The following is a 15,935-nucleotide window of genomic DNA, read 5'->3' as shown; positions in this document are numbered from 1 at the left end:
CCAGCTTGACTAGGATTTAAATATATGAAAACCAGAGATTGCCTTCATGCTGGACAGTCACAAAAGCCTGGTCAGGGTGCAAGACCCTGCCTCTGCAACACAAACCCGGCAGGTGCAACAAGCCTTCCATGCAGACCCTACCTCCAGTAAGGTAAGACTCTTTGGGACACGAAACCAGACCATGAGGATACTGTATTATAATCTATCTGATGAATGCAAACTTCCCTTTTCAGAATGCTAAAAATCAAGATGACAGGAGTTGTCTGCTATGACACAGCTGTAACACTAACTTTAGTTGAAAAACAAACAAGCAAAAAAGCAGAGGACAGAATCCCATTGCCTTTTTTCCTTCTCTAAATTTGACAAATCGTTATTAAACACCTGAAAAGCATTGAGGACTACAGCTCAGTAATAAAGGATCTACCCTTTCAGAAATATTGCCAAGCACATTTCACTTCAGACTCCAAAACTGAATTTTATGGAACAATGTATGGCATTTGCCATCATTTCCTGTAGGCAAAACTTCAAAACGCCGGTACAGGTCTATTCATTTTTCTCAGGAAAAAAAAAAAAGGAAATTAATTAATTGAAACATTTACTATAGCAATACAACTTCACAAGGAATGTCTGCATCGACCTTTCCAAATCAAAAGCTTGTACACTAAACTACAGGCTCAAGCAGATTCCATGAGAGATCAAAGACAATTAAATATATCCACTATACATATATATGTATATATGTGACATTAGTCATAAGATGAAGTTCACAGTCTTCAGAGCATCTCCACTCCAAAGCCTCCTAAAGAGGTCCCATAGTAAATTTTATCATATCAGATTATACAATGATGTAGAACACCGGGAGGAATTGATCTTGTCCCCTTTGAGTCAATGAAACCCTCGCCATAGATTTTAAAGGGAGCAAGACCGGGCACTCGATTACCGTTTTGAAATAAACAAATGCATACGCTGCCGTCAGTGCTCTCCTTCAATAAATCACACACCTTATAGACAAAAATGAAATTACATTCCCTTGGGGAGGGAAACTTCAGTCCCCAGCCCCACTCGGTTCCGGCTGTCCTGCAGCCGGGCGGACCCTTCACGGCGCCCGGCAGCAGAGGGGGGCTCGGGGGAGAGATGCCGGCGCGGGGTACCGGCCCGGCCAGCTGTTTCTAGCGACTTATCCCCGCAGGCAGCACGGGAGCGGGAGCCAGCTCCTGCTGCACCTGACGGACACCCGGCAGCGGCCGGCAGCCGAAGAAACGCGCTTTGGAGGCACTTCGTGGTTCTTAACTCCGGGACCCGCGTCCAGCTCCGGGGCCCGTCGGGGCGGCGGCTGCCGGACAGCTCGTACGAGCCCCCGCCGGGGGGTCCCGCGCCGCCCCGGCCCCTCCCGCCGCCCGGAGTACTTCGAGGACACCCCCTTGCCTCCCTCCCACCCCTGCACCGCGGGGCGGGCACCGCAACCGCGGGCCGGGGGCGCGGGGAGAGGCCCCCGCCGCACTGCCCCGCCGGCAGACAGCCCCCGCCGCCCCGCGGGACGTCCCGCCGCCAAACCGCGCCCGCGCGGCGCCCCGCGGGGACGCGCACACGCCCGGCCGCGCTCCCCCGGCCCGCCCGCCCCCGGCCCGGCACCCACCTTTCCCAGCAGGGCGCTGCGGCTGGCGGCCGCCAGCTCCCGCAGGCTGGCGGCGGCCGAGGCGGCGGCGGCGGCGACGGCGCTGGGGGCGGCGGCGGGCTGGGGGTACGCGGGGGCCGCGGCGCTGGGGCTGCCGCTGGCGCCCCCGGCGGCGCGGGGCCGCTGTCGGATGCCGTCCAGGAGGCGGACGAGGAGGATGTTGGCGGGCAGCTCGTCCACGCCGCAGCCCACCAGGATGCGGCACTCGGGGCAGCGCAGCTCGTGGCGGGAGCTGACGATGCTCTCCAGGCAGCGGCGGCAGAAGGTGTGCTGGCACGGCAGCACCTTGGCCGTGGTGTCCAGCCGCTCCAGGCACACGGAGCACTCCAGCAGGTCCAGCAGCGACGACTCGTCCATCGCCGCCGCCGCTGCCGGCTCCCGCTCCGCCGCCGCTCCGCCGCCGCTCCGCCGCCCCCTCGCCTCCGCCTCCGCCCCCGCCCCGCCGCCGCCGCCTCCGCCTCCCCTCCGCGGGGCAGCGCAGGGCCCCGACGCCCCTAGGGCCGCCGCGGCCGCCGCCGGCGGGGGGGGGGGCGGCGGTGGCGCGGCGGGGGCCATCCGGGCGGCGGGGGTGCACGGGGAGGCGGCGGCGGGGCTGCCCCCGGCGGCGGACCCCGGCGACCTCGGGGGCTGCCTGGGCGGCGCTGCCCACGGCCGCGCGGCGCAGCGGCGATGCCAGCGGAGCGGAGCGGAGCAGGGCACCTGCCTGCCCGCGCCTCCTCCCGCCGCCCGGCGCGGCGCGGCTCGGCTCGGCGCGGCTCAGCAGCAGCGGCGGGGCCCGGCGCGGCCCACCGAGCCGCCCGCCGCGCCTCCGCGCGGGGCGGGGAGCGACGGGCAGCCCCGGGGGGGCGCCCGCGGCACGGCGGCCGCCCCGCGGGCGGTCCCCGCCCGCCCCGCCGCCTCGCCGCCCGCTCCATGGCTCCCTGTAACCCGACCCAGCAGGGCTCGCCGCCCGCCTTCCTCCGCCGCGGCTCCCTCCGCCACCGCCTCCTCCTCCTTCTCCTCCTCCTCCTCCAGGCGGAGGCTGCCGGACGGGCAGTGCGGCCTCACGCTGCCGGGGGCAGGCGGAGGAGACTCCCCTCGGGGAAGCCGAGGACACCCGGGCAGGGAGGGGGGGAGCCCCTGCAGCCCGGGCCGGGCGCCCCGAGGGCCGCGGGGGTCGCGGTGCCGGCCGGTCGGGAGGGGGGTCCGTGGGCACTGCCTCCCCCTCGGGGGAGCGGCGCCTGCCCCCGCGCCGCCGTCCGGCCCCGCCATCCCTGGCGGCGCGGCGCCCCCTGGCGGGCGCGGCGGGACGCAGCGGGCAGCCCCGGTGCATTACGCCCCCGCAGCCCGCGAGCTTCAGCGCGTCCCCATATAATCGTGTTTTGATCGTTATCGTGTCGTGCCCAAGCCCTGTGGGGGCTGCAAAGGTGACAGTAAGAGGGAGCGTCGCGCCCCGTGTCCCCGCCGGGTGTCCTGTGCCCCTGCCCCGTCCGGTCTCCCCCCAGTGCCCGCGTCCCAGATGCAGCAGCGGGACGGTGCCGGGACTCCGTGTGAACGGGTGCTCAGGCGCTGCTGGGAGAAGCGAGATCCTGGCAATCTGCAGTTACACATCCGTGGTGTATACTCACCACAGGGGGTTTTAAAAAATCAGGTGCGGCCACTTGCACGTATGCCATATGAACAGGGCTGCCCCTCAGAGAAGCCACAGGAGAAGCCCCATTCTTCAGATTACTGTATCTTTTGAAAAACCCCTTTTTGACTAATGTTCAACCGCTAGTACCATTAAAGGGCCTGCTTAAGGCGGAAACTACAACTGAAATATGTCGTAATCTTGCCAAAGGGAATTTTCACCTCTGGCCAAACCCCTAGCCCAAGCTTTCCCCTCTACCTGTGCTTCTGCTGTAACAGGGAGCTTCTGGATTCCGGGACTGCAATCCAAGCGCTTGCAGAAGCCCTTCTATTGCTCTCTCAAGTGACACTTTTAAAATTGACTTTTTGTGAGAGCTGTGTCAGGAAGGCTGCAGAAAAATCTTTCTGTCAGCTTTATGACTCTACAGTTAACTTCTGATGTATACAGCGAGATGACCCTGTTGTGATAAGGGTAATCGAAATACTGTATAGTAAAATTTACTAAATTGTGGTCTGCAGAAAGCCATGAATCTCTTGCTGCTGTTGTCTTACTCTAGAGGAGAAGGTGTAAGTGTAAAGCTAAAAAGCGCCTGATACAGCGCTCAGATCATTATTTGTTGCTGAGTAATGTCCAGTAATCTAACCTATGTCCTTGCAGAAAGAAATACCAAACTCAACAGTTTTAAACTATAAATAATACTGATGCCTGGAGAAATGTGAAATACAGTATCAAGGACTTGGGCTTTCTCTGGAGTAAAACTGTTAATTTAAGAAAAAAGAGTAATGGAGAACCTTTAAGGATAAAAGCCATTGCTTCAGCAAGGAGGGGGAAGTGCTGGAAAATCTGTAACGAAATGCATAATCGTTTCAGCACCTCCAACTGCTTCCTCCAGAGATGAAAACTTAAATATTGCTGTCAAAACATAAAAGCCAAAAGCGCTTTGTTACACACCAGTGTACCTCCAGGGACTCTTTTCATACATCTTCCTTCTGGTTGCTCCAGGGCTTGCAGCCAAACCAACCTGTCACCAGGTCTCCCAGAGCTGCCCAATCCTCAATCCAGGAAAAACACTCTGGAGAACCAACAGCCAAAGATGGTGAGAGGATTCCTTGTTATTGGGACAGCTTTAAAAAGGTGCAATGTGCAAATATTTTCTTTTTCAATAGAAGAAATTGCTGACGTGCTTAAAATGAGAGACTGCTGTAACCCACCTGTAAAGCACCCTCTTGGACACAAGCTGGTTGCCATCATGGAGAAGCAGAAGCAAAGCTACATCAGAACCCTGCAAAGGGGAGGAGGCAAGGGAGCTCTCAAACCACCCTGGAGGAGCGTGTTCGAGGGAGGGAGTTGCTGAGGGACGTTGAGGAGGATGGAGGAAATGGAGAACCAGGCAAAGACGGGGGAAAGGGGACACAAGAAGAAAAAGAGATGAGGAAAAAGGAAGGGAAGCAAGGATGAAAAGAGGGAAAGATTAACACAAGGTTACACAAGGGACTAGAGACAAGTAAAAGCACACTTCTATGAAAAGGAGGGAGAGACTTGCGAGTTGGGCTTCAACTAGAAAAACCACCTCCTGAGTGTTTGAAAAGTCTTTGATGAAAAAAGAAGCATTTTCACAGTTAAAAGTTTAGCATGTGTTTTTGTGCTTCCCTGTGCCTGAGCCTAAATGAGAGTTAGGCCAGGCCTGAAGGAAATAAAAGGATAAGAAAAAAAAAGTCATCACACATACTTTCTCTTCTTGCCAAAGAGACCATGGGAAATACTACATTAAATATTAAGAAATTAAATACTCAGATTATTAAGTTTGGAAACAGAAAAAAGATGAAACGTTCAGAAGCCCGAGATAAAAACAGAAAGGAATGGAAAGAGACACAGAAGTTGTAACAGTTTTTTATTTACTTTAAAGAAAAGTAGATTTTATTAATTTCCCTGTCTCAGCTGCCAAAACATCTCACTTCAGATTATACGTGTGAAGTGATTATTTGTGAACTAATTAAGTAATGTGATTAACATGGTTCTTAGGCAGAGGTGCTGTTGTACACACCAGGATAGAGCTGCACGTTTTGCCGCACGTCTCTTGGTGAATGTGAGGAGATAGCTGATAAGCAACTGCTGTTTCAGGCTGTGGAAGTGTCTTCACTCCCATGTGGATGAAACAAACCCTTCTTGATGCATTAACTTTGAAGAGTACCTGGAGACAAGAAGCGACTCAAAGAAGCAAAATACTATTGCAGGAGAGTAAAGTGACATTGAAGCACTCCAAGGCTTCATTTGTAGTTGTCCTTAAATTATAATAACTCACTAGGTGTTGCTTAGTGTCTCAGTTAAAAATAGAAAAAAGCCTGTTCTGCTTTCCTGGTTCTTTTCCCTGCATGATCTTTCTTGCTGTTCAGTTCAGAACAGGAGAAACGGACAGTTCTTGCTGTCTGTAGCTGTGTCTATGTTGGTTTTCTGGGGACAGCACATGGATGTTACACCTTCAGCTTTACCTTCATACATTTGCATGCTGCTCTTGAAAATAGCTACCTATTTTGCAGTCTTCTACCACATCGGATTTGATTATACAGAAATTATTCTCAGTCTTTGTTTGTATGCTTGGTCTGCTTATAAGTGTCTACTGCACAGTAACTATTCAGTTTGCACAGCTAGGGAACATTTGCCTACTAAACAATGAGTAGCTCTTATTTGTATGATTCTTCCCAAACCTGGAAAGCATTATAAGAATGGTAGGCATTATTATTTTAGAATGAGTCAATGTAATTAAACTTGCAGTGGAATGCACAGCAGTCCATTTTTACTATCGCATTTTTGCTATATGTTTAAATGATCATTCAGTTATGCTTACATTGCTTGCTTTATTTACATTTAGATTAAAAAAAAATTAAGGCATTCTTGGACTTCTGAAGTGAGTTATATTAATACTAAGCAGAAGCAAGGAGGGGGACTTGTCAGCTCTGCCTTTTCTCCCTTTTATTGGACCTAAACAGTCTAGTATAACTAGCAAAAAATAACAAACTGATTTCAGACCATGATAATACTTCTCCAAAACAGACAATTTTGATTTGATGATGGCATCTTCTATCTGCTCCTTTGATTTGATGGAGATGAGATTTTTGACCAAGATTTATGTATCTGTCTACATATACATCCCCCTGCACTGCAGAAGCCCACCAATAGCTCTGCAGAAAAGCTTTTTCTTACACATGGAGAGGGAAACAACTCTGTTGCCTGTCAAGAGACAGCTTGTACAGAATCAATGGCTGAAAATCCTTATGGAAGCTACAGCAGGGTCACCCTCCCCAAAGTACGTTGGCTGTTAAAATGCCTGTCCTGGCAACCTATGTGTGACAGCGTACCCTTGCATCAAGATCTGGAGATCGTATCTGGGATGCCTCATGTAAGACAGTCATAGTAAATCCATTTCTTTGGAACGTGGATTTTTTTCAGTGCCAACATGGAAGACTGGTTAAGGAGGACATATTACTTAAATTCCTCTTGACAGTATTTTGACACTGTAAAGAAAATCTTTAGTCCCTTTCTGTTTAACTACAACATTGAAATCCAGAAAGAAAAGACATCCATATACCTCTGCTCTCTCCATACACACATGCTGGCTGTGTTGGCCACAGGTCAGAAAGATGTGTGTTTAAGAGTGCAGTGTAATGGCAGCAGATGTTCAGGCAGGCTCTGCAGCTGCCCTGACTTATCTTCCCCAACAGCCCTGCCTCGCTCTTTTGTCCCCTCCCTTGCACCTTCCCTGTATAGTCAGTGTGTCTCCATGAGACTCATCCAGACAAAAAATAACCCTGGAAAAAAAAAAAAGAAAAAGAAAAAGAAAAAAGAAAATACTTTTGATCATAGAAGTGAGAGATAAATGTTTAAAGTCTATACATAAGGAAAATGATTGTATTGTATTGTGATTTTGTTTCAATAAACTTGTGAATTAAAACGGCACTTCCTCTGGGAATATGTGGTGTCCATTGCCAGTCTCAGTATGGCAGCCTATCAAACCACTACGGTTTTTCAACGAGTTTTATCACATTCCTTGTAGTTTGGGGTTTTTAATGACATGGATGGAGCCAGGCAGGCATTGTCTGTGTGCAGCTCTCACTACACATCCAGCCCTCCTAGCAAGGCATTGTCCTTCCCATGTGATTATACAGCATTCCTTCTGCGTGGCTTTCAAGATGCATCTTGGGCTTTTATAAAATTAAAACTTCAGCTTCTACTACAACTGATTTTTTTTTTCTTTTGAAAGGGCTGAGAAATCACTTCAAACATTTATGAGCCTACCTTCTTTGCAGTAAATTTGACATAAATGATGCAAGGAATTTTTAATCTTTGCAGGAATTAGCTTGATGGCATCAAAGGCTGAAGAAGATTATACTAGTACTGAGGAACTTTTTCAGGTCACGACTATAGTGAACTGTAGTTCCTTGTCCTCTCTAGTAGTCTGTTACAGTGCTGTAAGATAAAGAAATATACATTCCATTTTTTTCTCTTCTTCATAGATCATAAATTTGATTAAATTTTCTTCACTTGGCCACACAGACATTTTCTTAAAAGTTGAAGGAAAGATACTTCTGTTAGTGGCGAATTCATTTACCTTATTTATCAAAATACTTTTGCCAGTTTGTTGATTTCTTCCCACTAATTCACACGTAAAATTAACAGCATCTTTGAGGGTATCTGACAAAGTCTCTGTACTGGGTTTGCATCGCATTTTGGTAGCAGGGGGACTACAGGGGTAAGAAGCTGCTGTGAGAAGCTGCCAGAAGCTTCCCCGGTGTCTGAGGGAGCCGATGCCAGCCGGCCCCAAGATGGACCTGACACCGGCCAAGGCCCAGCCCATCAGCAACGGTGGCAGTGCCTCTGGGATGACGTATTTAAGAAGGATGGGGGTGGTGGGGGGTGTGGAGGAATCTGCAGAACAATTGCAGAAGAGAGGGGCGAGGAGGTGTGAGCGCAGCACCCTGCAGCCCCCCGGCCGGGCAGGAGGGGCAGGGGGGGCTCCAGGCGCCCAGCAGAGATGCCCCGGCAGCCCCTGGCGAAGCCCCCGCTGGGGCAGGCCGTGCCCCCGGCCCATGGCGGCGAACGGGGGAGCAGATCCCCCCCCGCAGCCCGCGGGGGACCCCAGGCCGGGGCAGGGGGTGCCCGAGGGAGGCTGCGACCCGCGGGCAGCCCGGCCGGAGCGGCTCCTGGCAGGGCCTGTGGCCCCGCGGGGGGGAGCCCGGGCCGGGGCGGGTTCGGGGCCTGTGACCCCGCGGGGGGCCCGGGCTGGAGCCGGCTGGGCCTGAAGGGCGGCACCGCGGGGGGGCCCGGCCGGGGCGGTGCGTGAAGAGCTGCAGCCCGGGGGAAGGGCCCCCGCGGGGGAAGGTCGCGGAGGAGCCGCTCCCGGGGGAGGGACCCCGGGCTGGAGCAGGGCAGAGCGTGGGGAGCCTCCCCCGAGGGGCAGGAGCGGCAGGGACCGCCTGAGGGACCCCCCAGCCCCCCCCGGGAAAAGGGAGGGGTCAGGGGGAAGGTGTTTTTAAGTTTTGATATTTATTGCTCATTACCCTACTCTGATTTGACTGGTAATAAATTAAACTAATTTCCCCAAGTTGCATCTGTTTTGCCCTGCTGAGTGATCTCCCTGCCCTTATCTGGGCCCACGAGCTTTTTGTTATCTCTCCCCAGCCCAGCTGAGGACAGTGACAGAGCAGCTTTGATGGGCACCTGGCATCCAGCCAGGGTCAACCCACCACTCACTGATATGGTGGCCCAGCTCTCAGTTGTGATTAAAGCAAACCTAGTGGTACCCACGCCTGTGCAAATTTTTCCTTTAACACTCCTCTTGTGGTACTTCACCGAGACTGCAGATACATGACGGCTGCAGGGAGCCTGCGGCGTGGCTGGCACAGCTGCACCATTGCAGTAAGGCCACCCCACTAGCAGAGGCCCCGGCACGGCATTGTAGTTATTCCTGCAATAACATTCTGCAAAACTGTGAGAAGACAAACTATTTCATCGCTGTCCTACCACTAATGAAATGTCCATCCTGTTGTTTTGGAGAAATCCATCGCAGGGAATAAGAAGAGATTGCTGTGGTTAATCTATAAATTTCTAATTGCAAGGGTTTTTAAGAATTCAAAATTAGCTGTTTAATCTTCTTGTGTTGTAGTTGTTTTTAAAGGCCCAGTTGCCAGTAAACTTACACTTGATAGCTGAATTTCTGAGATCTGTGTGCCCTCATAGAGGCTGGACTGTGTTCAGCTGGGGATGGTTAATATTTCCAGTTTTAGTCAGGGTTACTCAATTACTCAACTTACAGCAGCTAGCCAAGAAAACTGATTTCCCTGGAGCCCCGTTTTTTTCCCCAGAGGCCCATCTTGCTGATATCTGCCCAGTACTGCATAGGCACAGGGGTTGTGCCTGTGTCCCTGGGGCAGCAGTCGTGCCCAGGGGGCTGGTTCTCACCTCTCCAAGGGAAAACTCCAGGTCTCACCCCACCCCAGCAGGACCTGAACCATTGTGTTTTCAGTGTTTTCCTCAAACTTTAACCGGCACACCCAGCCAGCAGAAACTGCTGCTAGGCCATTGGTTAATCAATGCACGGTCAAATCAACAAGCCATCTGCAGCTAAAAGATGAAAAAATACTGTGCACTGTAAAATTCTTCACTTCTGTATCACACTTTTGATTTAGTAAATGTCTTTTCTTAAAAAAAGGAGAATTAACTTTTCTTTTCTTGCATGCGGTTCAGGAACAACTGACTTATTTGTAAGTTTGGAAGAATGAAGATTAATTACCATATGTAAGAGAGAACACATGTTCTTTCAATCAGCATTGACTTCTTTAAATTGAAGAGGGAAAACAGCAACCAACAATGCTGCCAAAATAAATGTTTAATGGAGCACAAGGTTGTAATTTTCTCTATAACGAGGCGTACCATCTTTAGGAACAAAATGGGTACCATCTCTGCAGACAGGCATGTACTTAGAAACATAAAGATGCAATAGGCAGAGAAGTCTTCACAGTTTCAGGCTACAAACAATACAGGCAGGGAATAACTCAATAGACTTTATTAATATTCAAACAAGCAGCTGTCAACACTTCATCCCAGAACAAGCTGAAGCTCCTTACATAGCTTTTACTACTGTAATAGTTAGGTTCATTGGTAGTAGACTGGAAAACATGCAATACTAATGAACCCTCCCTGCTGCTCCTGGCCTACAGTTTAATCCTTCCTAAAGTGAAAAACATTTACTACATATGCAATACCACACTCCCAAGAGGCTTCAGGTTCAAAAGAGACATTTCAATTTTGTTTCTTAGCAACATACATCCAATAAAAGTGAAACACTATACAAACTGTAATATGTTTGTGTTGTTTTAATCTATAACACAGTACTTTGCCAGTGCTAAGGAAGTACATTGCTACAAGATCTTTACAAGGTCTCTTATAATTGGACATATGCATTTTATGTTTTCCCTGCTAGATTACCTGCTGCAGAATATATTTCTGAAGACACTATAATGTGTTCATGAATAATAAATGAAGAGGTAAGTTCTACTCTCATAAGGGCATGCTCACCGGCATTATAGTGTGGTTTGTTACATAGGAAGAGATCTTTCGACGTTTCATTTGTAGGCAGCATTTGAGCATCCTGCAAGGACTTGATTTCTAGAATCAAGCCTTCAATGCCAGGCTAAAATTATTTGTACAGCACTTATTTCTTGGAAGGACAGCAGGCATGGCTTAGTATTTTCTTCTTCTGCCTCCAATGGCTGACTTGATGTGACCAAAACCAGTTTTGCGGTTTATCAACTTTAATGTCATGTTGAGGAAGAGGAGGAGACAGCCAGGTCTCTAGAGAAACACGCTGTACAGAGGAACTTTCAAAATTTCACTCATTGCAGCTATAGCTCTTCCCCTCCATCATTCAGTTTCGCTGCTTCCCCAGTGCCTGCAAAGAGGAATAGGAAACATGATATTTAGTTTCTTCCTATGGTATTTATCATTCTCCTGTATAAATATATATATATATATATCTTTAAAACTCAGAAATTACTCATCTCTAGAAAAAAACTATAGCACTTGTATTCTGTAAGTGCCTAGTAATAACAGTTCCAGCATGTGAACACTGCATTGTCAATAGGCATATATTAGAAAGGTGCAAACAACAAAATTCACTTTATGAAGAAGTGCTGGGGTTTTATTTAATGTAGTATGCAAGATAAAAGAAAATAGCATAAATGGTTACCTGTCTTCCATCAGCTTGGAAGTATATGATTCAAGAAACGGCCCAGGGTTTCCACTTCATGCCACAATTCGCCCTCCCGAGGAACCTTGTGCCCTGGTCCTCTTCATGCTGATCTTTATACATCATATTCCCTACGTTAGGCAATTCTGTGGACTAACTCATATTTTCTAGTAGTGTGAGCCAAAAAAAATCAGTCTGAAACATTCAGAGAAAATTGGTTTGAAGGGAGGCCCATAAGTATCTAGCACCATAGATATAACTTATGAATTATTTAACATTGAAGGTAGCTAAGGAAAACAATACCACGCAGAAACACCAGGTGGAACTAGGAGGAGAGGAAAGAAGGAAAGAAAATAATCCACTATAGTTTGCCAAGTTTTCTGAAGAAATAATTTTTCTAAATGCAGCCTTGGTAGAAAATTACTTATTTACTTATATTTCACTAATTATCAGCTTCTCTGGATGCCTACAAAATTTCATAGGTTGATTGGCCCTTTAAAGCAAAGAAGCAAAAAATCTACTCTGAAATAATGAATATGATAACTCAGCCTAATATGATATAGCCCAGCTTGACACCTCCCTTTGCATGCAAAATCCGGTGGCAAGACATAAACTGTCCTCATACTGTGATCTAATTACCTGATTATTTTTTTTTTTAGAAAAGCTTAATACTTAGTTGCTCTTGCTGAAGTCAACTGAAAGTTGTGGTTGCTGCCTGCTTTTGTAAATGAGGTTATAAAAGTCAACAAGCTCCATCAAAATAGAAGAGGAAATTAATCACGTGGTGAAAGGGCTCAGCTTCTCTCGTGGAAATAGTTAACTCAGCTGACTTGAATCACCTGAATAACATGAAAGAAGGGTTTTTTCCCTAGTTCAGACCAGTGCAATGCAAGTCCCTGTGGATCAATAGCTACTGCCTAATTTCCACTTAAACCCTGAATAGGAAATCACCCTCAGCTGCGCTGAAGTGCTACCTATACATTTTGTAGAGAGTAAGAAGCCAAAGACAATCCTGAAGTGAAGTTTTGGAGCAGCCCCTGCTTCTTGCCTCATGGAGAGCTCTCAGAGGAGATGCTTTGTGGTGGCGACTCTAAATCATCTCTGTCCTCAGTAAATAAGAGGAATGCACATCCGTCTCTATATAAAGAAATTATATTAGGAAGTACTTAAGATTTTGTATTTTTAGCTTTTGCTTCTACAGGAAACACAATTGCAGAGTCCTGAGATTTGTAGGATTCAGCAAAACAGACGATAAAATCTTCCACTACTGTTCATGTGCCCTGTGACTATTTTTATAACTTTATGTTGGTTTTGCTACCCATTTATATGTCACTGTTTAGCTTCAAGTGACTCCCCTAGTTGAAATATTAAGTCTTTTTTACCATTAAACAATCCAGGATACATTTAGAGTTTGGGGTTTTTTTTGTTTACTTGTTTATATGTCAGTGCATTATGCTCACAAAGGCACTAATAGCAAAACCTTTACAATTCTATTTCTGTTTAATCAGAAATATTTACTGGAGAAATGATGAAAAAATGCATTGCTTGTAATACAGTAATTAATCAAGTATTCAGTGCCCAGCACTGAAGGTGATTTTCTTAAGTGTGATGTTTACACGGAGGCATCCATGTTTTCTGCATAGAGAAGAGTGATAGTTAGTACTGGATTTTCTGTATTAATATCCCTTCACAGATCAGCATTCACTATTCATATGCTTCTCTGGGATTTGCCTTCCTCAAGATCATTACAATCAGAGCACTTATTTGCTAGATCACTTACAGAAAGAAAACACAAAAAGTCCTGAATATAATCAAAGCACATTTTCTTCCATTTCCAGAATTGATAACTATGCAAATCGAAAAAGCACCAGCTTTCTATTAAAAAAAAAAAAAAAAAAAAGTATTTCTTCCTGCTGTGTTAATTTTCCCTTTTTTATTTCCCATCTGAGAAGCCAAATTATAATAGCTTATAACTGGAAGGCCAGTTCATACTTTCTTACGCCTTCTGTAATAATTCATCCTTGTGCAAAAGCGTTAATGTTGCCCAGCAGAGCGCCATTTATACCTCATTTGCAGAGCATAAACTGTATAGTCCAGGGTATTGCACATTAGGTTCTCCACCCCATAATTTAAAACTGAACATAATCAGTAAAATTACAGACTCTACAATATTGCCTTTCCAGATCACATACGCATGTTGTCGGTGTTACTGTGTGTTGTAAAAATCAGCACACAGAGGAAATGCTGGTGCAAGAAGACAATAAATTTGAGTGGAGATCTTCTTTCCCCCAGAAGAATCATATCATAAACTGTTTTCTCAAAAAATTTGGCTGGAAACTCACCTCTGCTGGGCTAAGGCAGAACGTAATAGAGGTGTTTATAACTGAACACTAGTATACAATAGGTATGCAAGTAATAGCATTTAATAAATATTATTAGGAAATTATACACTTTGGTCCAAAGGAGCAAACAGGTTCAGAAGCAACACTATCATGTGTTTTTTTAGGAAGTCATGCAACAAAAAAGTGGAAAGGCAATGTGATATGACCTCTCTGGCAGTGGGCCTGATACTGATTCAATCACTTCATGCTGCCTGTTTATGCAAAGGGATCACCCAGGCCCTGTAATATTAACTTTATGGGTCAAACTACTATAAATATTCCTGACAAAATGAGCTGTGTAAATAGATAAAGCTTTACTGCTTCCTGCTTTTACTTCGACTTCAATATACTAACAAATGTTAATAATATGCTAAAATGCCGAGCCTGGAATATAAAGGTTTTATAAAAGGAATTATAAAGGTCCCCTCATCTCTCTAACAGACAGGAGAAGGAGAGTTTCCCATCAAAGACTGCGACTCTTCAAGTTGTGCTGCCCAGGTATATGTACATTAAGATGCTGATGATCTCCAGGCATATGAGGGAAGATGCAAAGGGGCAGCCACATCCTTCACCACTGCAGAGTCTGGGGGTTGTAGGCAGTGGTTAGAACACATCTCAGGAGCTACTGGGACAAACTTTTAGAAGCATGGATGAAAAGGAGACATTTCAGGCATGCAGCTGTTCCAGCCTTTTTTTCTTCTCACACAGAAATCAGTATACATCTCTGAAGTGTTGACTGGGTACACCTGTGAGGCATTTTTTCCAAAGCAGGAACCTGAACATGAAGCCTCAGCTACGGAGAAGTGTTAAATAACAGCATGGGCTGACACTACCATCAATACCTCAGAAGTGCCTGAAATACAAAGCTGTGCTGTCAGTTCCTTTCCCTTTTGGTGGACTCTGGCAAAGTAGCTTCTACCTGTCTTGGGAAAAGAGGTCTAAAGAGTTGAACTTCTTCCTGGCAAAGGAAGAAGGAGATCTAGTGCCTCCAGGGAGGGCTTTCTATGACAAGTGGTGCTCAGTTTGGGTCTTTCTATTACCTGTTTTCATTTCAGATGGCTGGCAGCTTTAGATCTGAAGGAAACAATTTTCTCTCCTTCTGCAGGAGTATAGATTTGCAGAGTGGTTTTTTTTTTTTTAACTATTTTGTGTGGCAAAAATGTAACAGAGAAAAGGTATTAAGAAGAATCAGATGCCAGGAAAAATCAAAGAGAACTAAGGCCAGAAGCAGTTCAATGTGTTTTGGCTAAACCAACAGCTTAAGCAACATTGTCTAACTCTCCTTTGGAGGCACATCCCTGCCAAAGATGCTATGGACACCTATGCAACCAGTTCCCTCAGTAGTGAAGAGATACTTTGCAACATGTGCTCAGCAACTTGAATGATTGCCCTGCTGTGGAAGAGGTTGTCCATGGTTCAGCGTGCTTGTGTATCCCTGCAGGCAGCTGGTACCCTTCCTGGTACTGGCAGAAGCAGCTGCTTGGCTCTGGGACACACTTCCCCCACACATCACACAGACAGACAGACAGACAGACAGACAGACAGACACGCCTGCTATCAGCTGTTTCTCCATTGCCCTCCTATACACACCCTTAACCCTTCAGACTACCTGCACACCCTCATCTACCACTGCTCTCCAGACTAAGGCCCCAAGCATGTGCTCCAAAAATAACTCCAAAAATAGCTGTCCCGTGGTAACATCTGCTCCATAAGCACCAACCTACAGGCTGATCTATAGAAACCATCTGCAAGGCAGTTTGGTGCATGTCAGCCCCTCCACCTCGGGAGTGCTACAGAGCTGTGTGAAGAGGTTGGTGTACCAGTGGCTGAGAGAAAAGCACATTTTCAGTGCTTATTTCTATTTTTTTGTAATATCTAATGAAGTGGCACATCAAGATAATAATGCAATAGACCGGGGGAAAAAAGCATTATATATTCACCCCAGTATTTTTTTAAATCAGAACAAGCCTCATTCTGCCTCAGAAAACAGGTAGGAGGCTTTTGCAGGCTCTGTCGCTTGCTGAAAGA

At 47.3% G+C, this 15,935-nt stretch overlaps 1 protein-coding gene and 1 long non-coding RNA gene across 2 annotated transcripts in view; both read right to left on the bottom strand.

Moving 5' to 3' along the window:
- The window catches only part of SH3RF3 (SH3 domain containing ring finger 3), a 259,308-nt gene extending 256,832 nt beyond the window's left edge, over window positions 1-2,476 (bottom strand). Inside the window, exon 1 of the mRNA XM_055802734.1 lies at window positions 1,637-2,476. Coding sequence (XP_055658709.1) covers window positions 1,637-2,230 — 594 coding nt within the window. The 5' untranslated portion in view covers window positions 2,231-2,476. The remainder of the gene's footprint in view (window positions 1-1,636) is intronic.
- Window positions 2,477-10,326: 7,850 nt separating this feature from the next.
- Window positions 10,327-12,615, bottom strand: LOC129784339 (uncharacterized). The gene is made up of 3 exons (XR_008746942.1): window positions 12,166-12,615; window positions 11,527-11,721; window positions 10,327-11,229 (listed from the first exon to the last, which is right to left on the bottom strand). It is a non-coding gene; the product is annotated as an uncharacterized LOC129784339 (long non-coding RNA).
- Between the last annotated feature and the right edge of the window lie 3,320 nt (window positions 12,616-15,935).

Source organism: Falco peregrinus, chromosome 4, assembly GCF_023634155.1.
Source record: "Falco peregrinus isolate bFalPer1 chromosome 4, bFalPer1.pri, whole genome shotgun sequence".
Classification (NCBI taxonomy): domain Eukaryota; kingdom Metazoa; phylum Chordata; class Aves; order Falconiformes; family Falconidae; genus Falco; species Falco peregrinus.
Note: the sequence above shows the minus strand (reverse complement) of the source record. Positions and strands in the feature narration are given on the sequence as shown.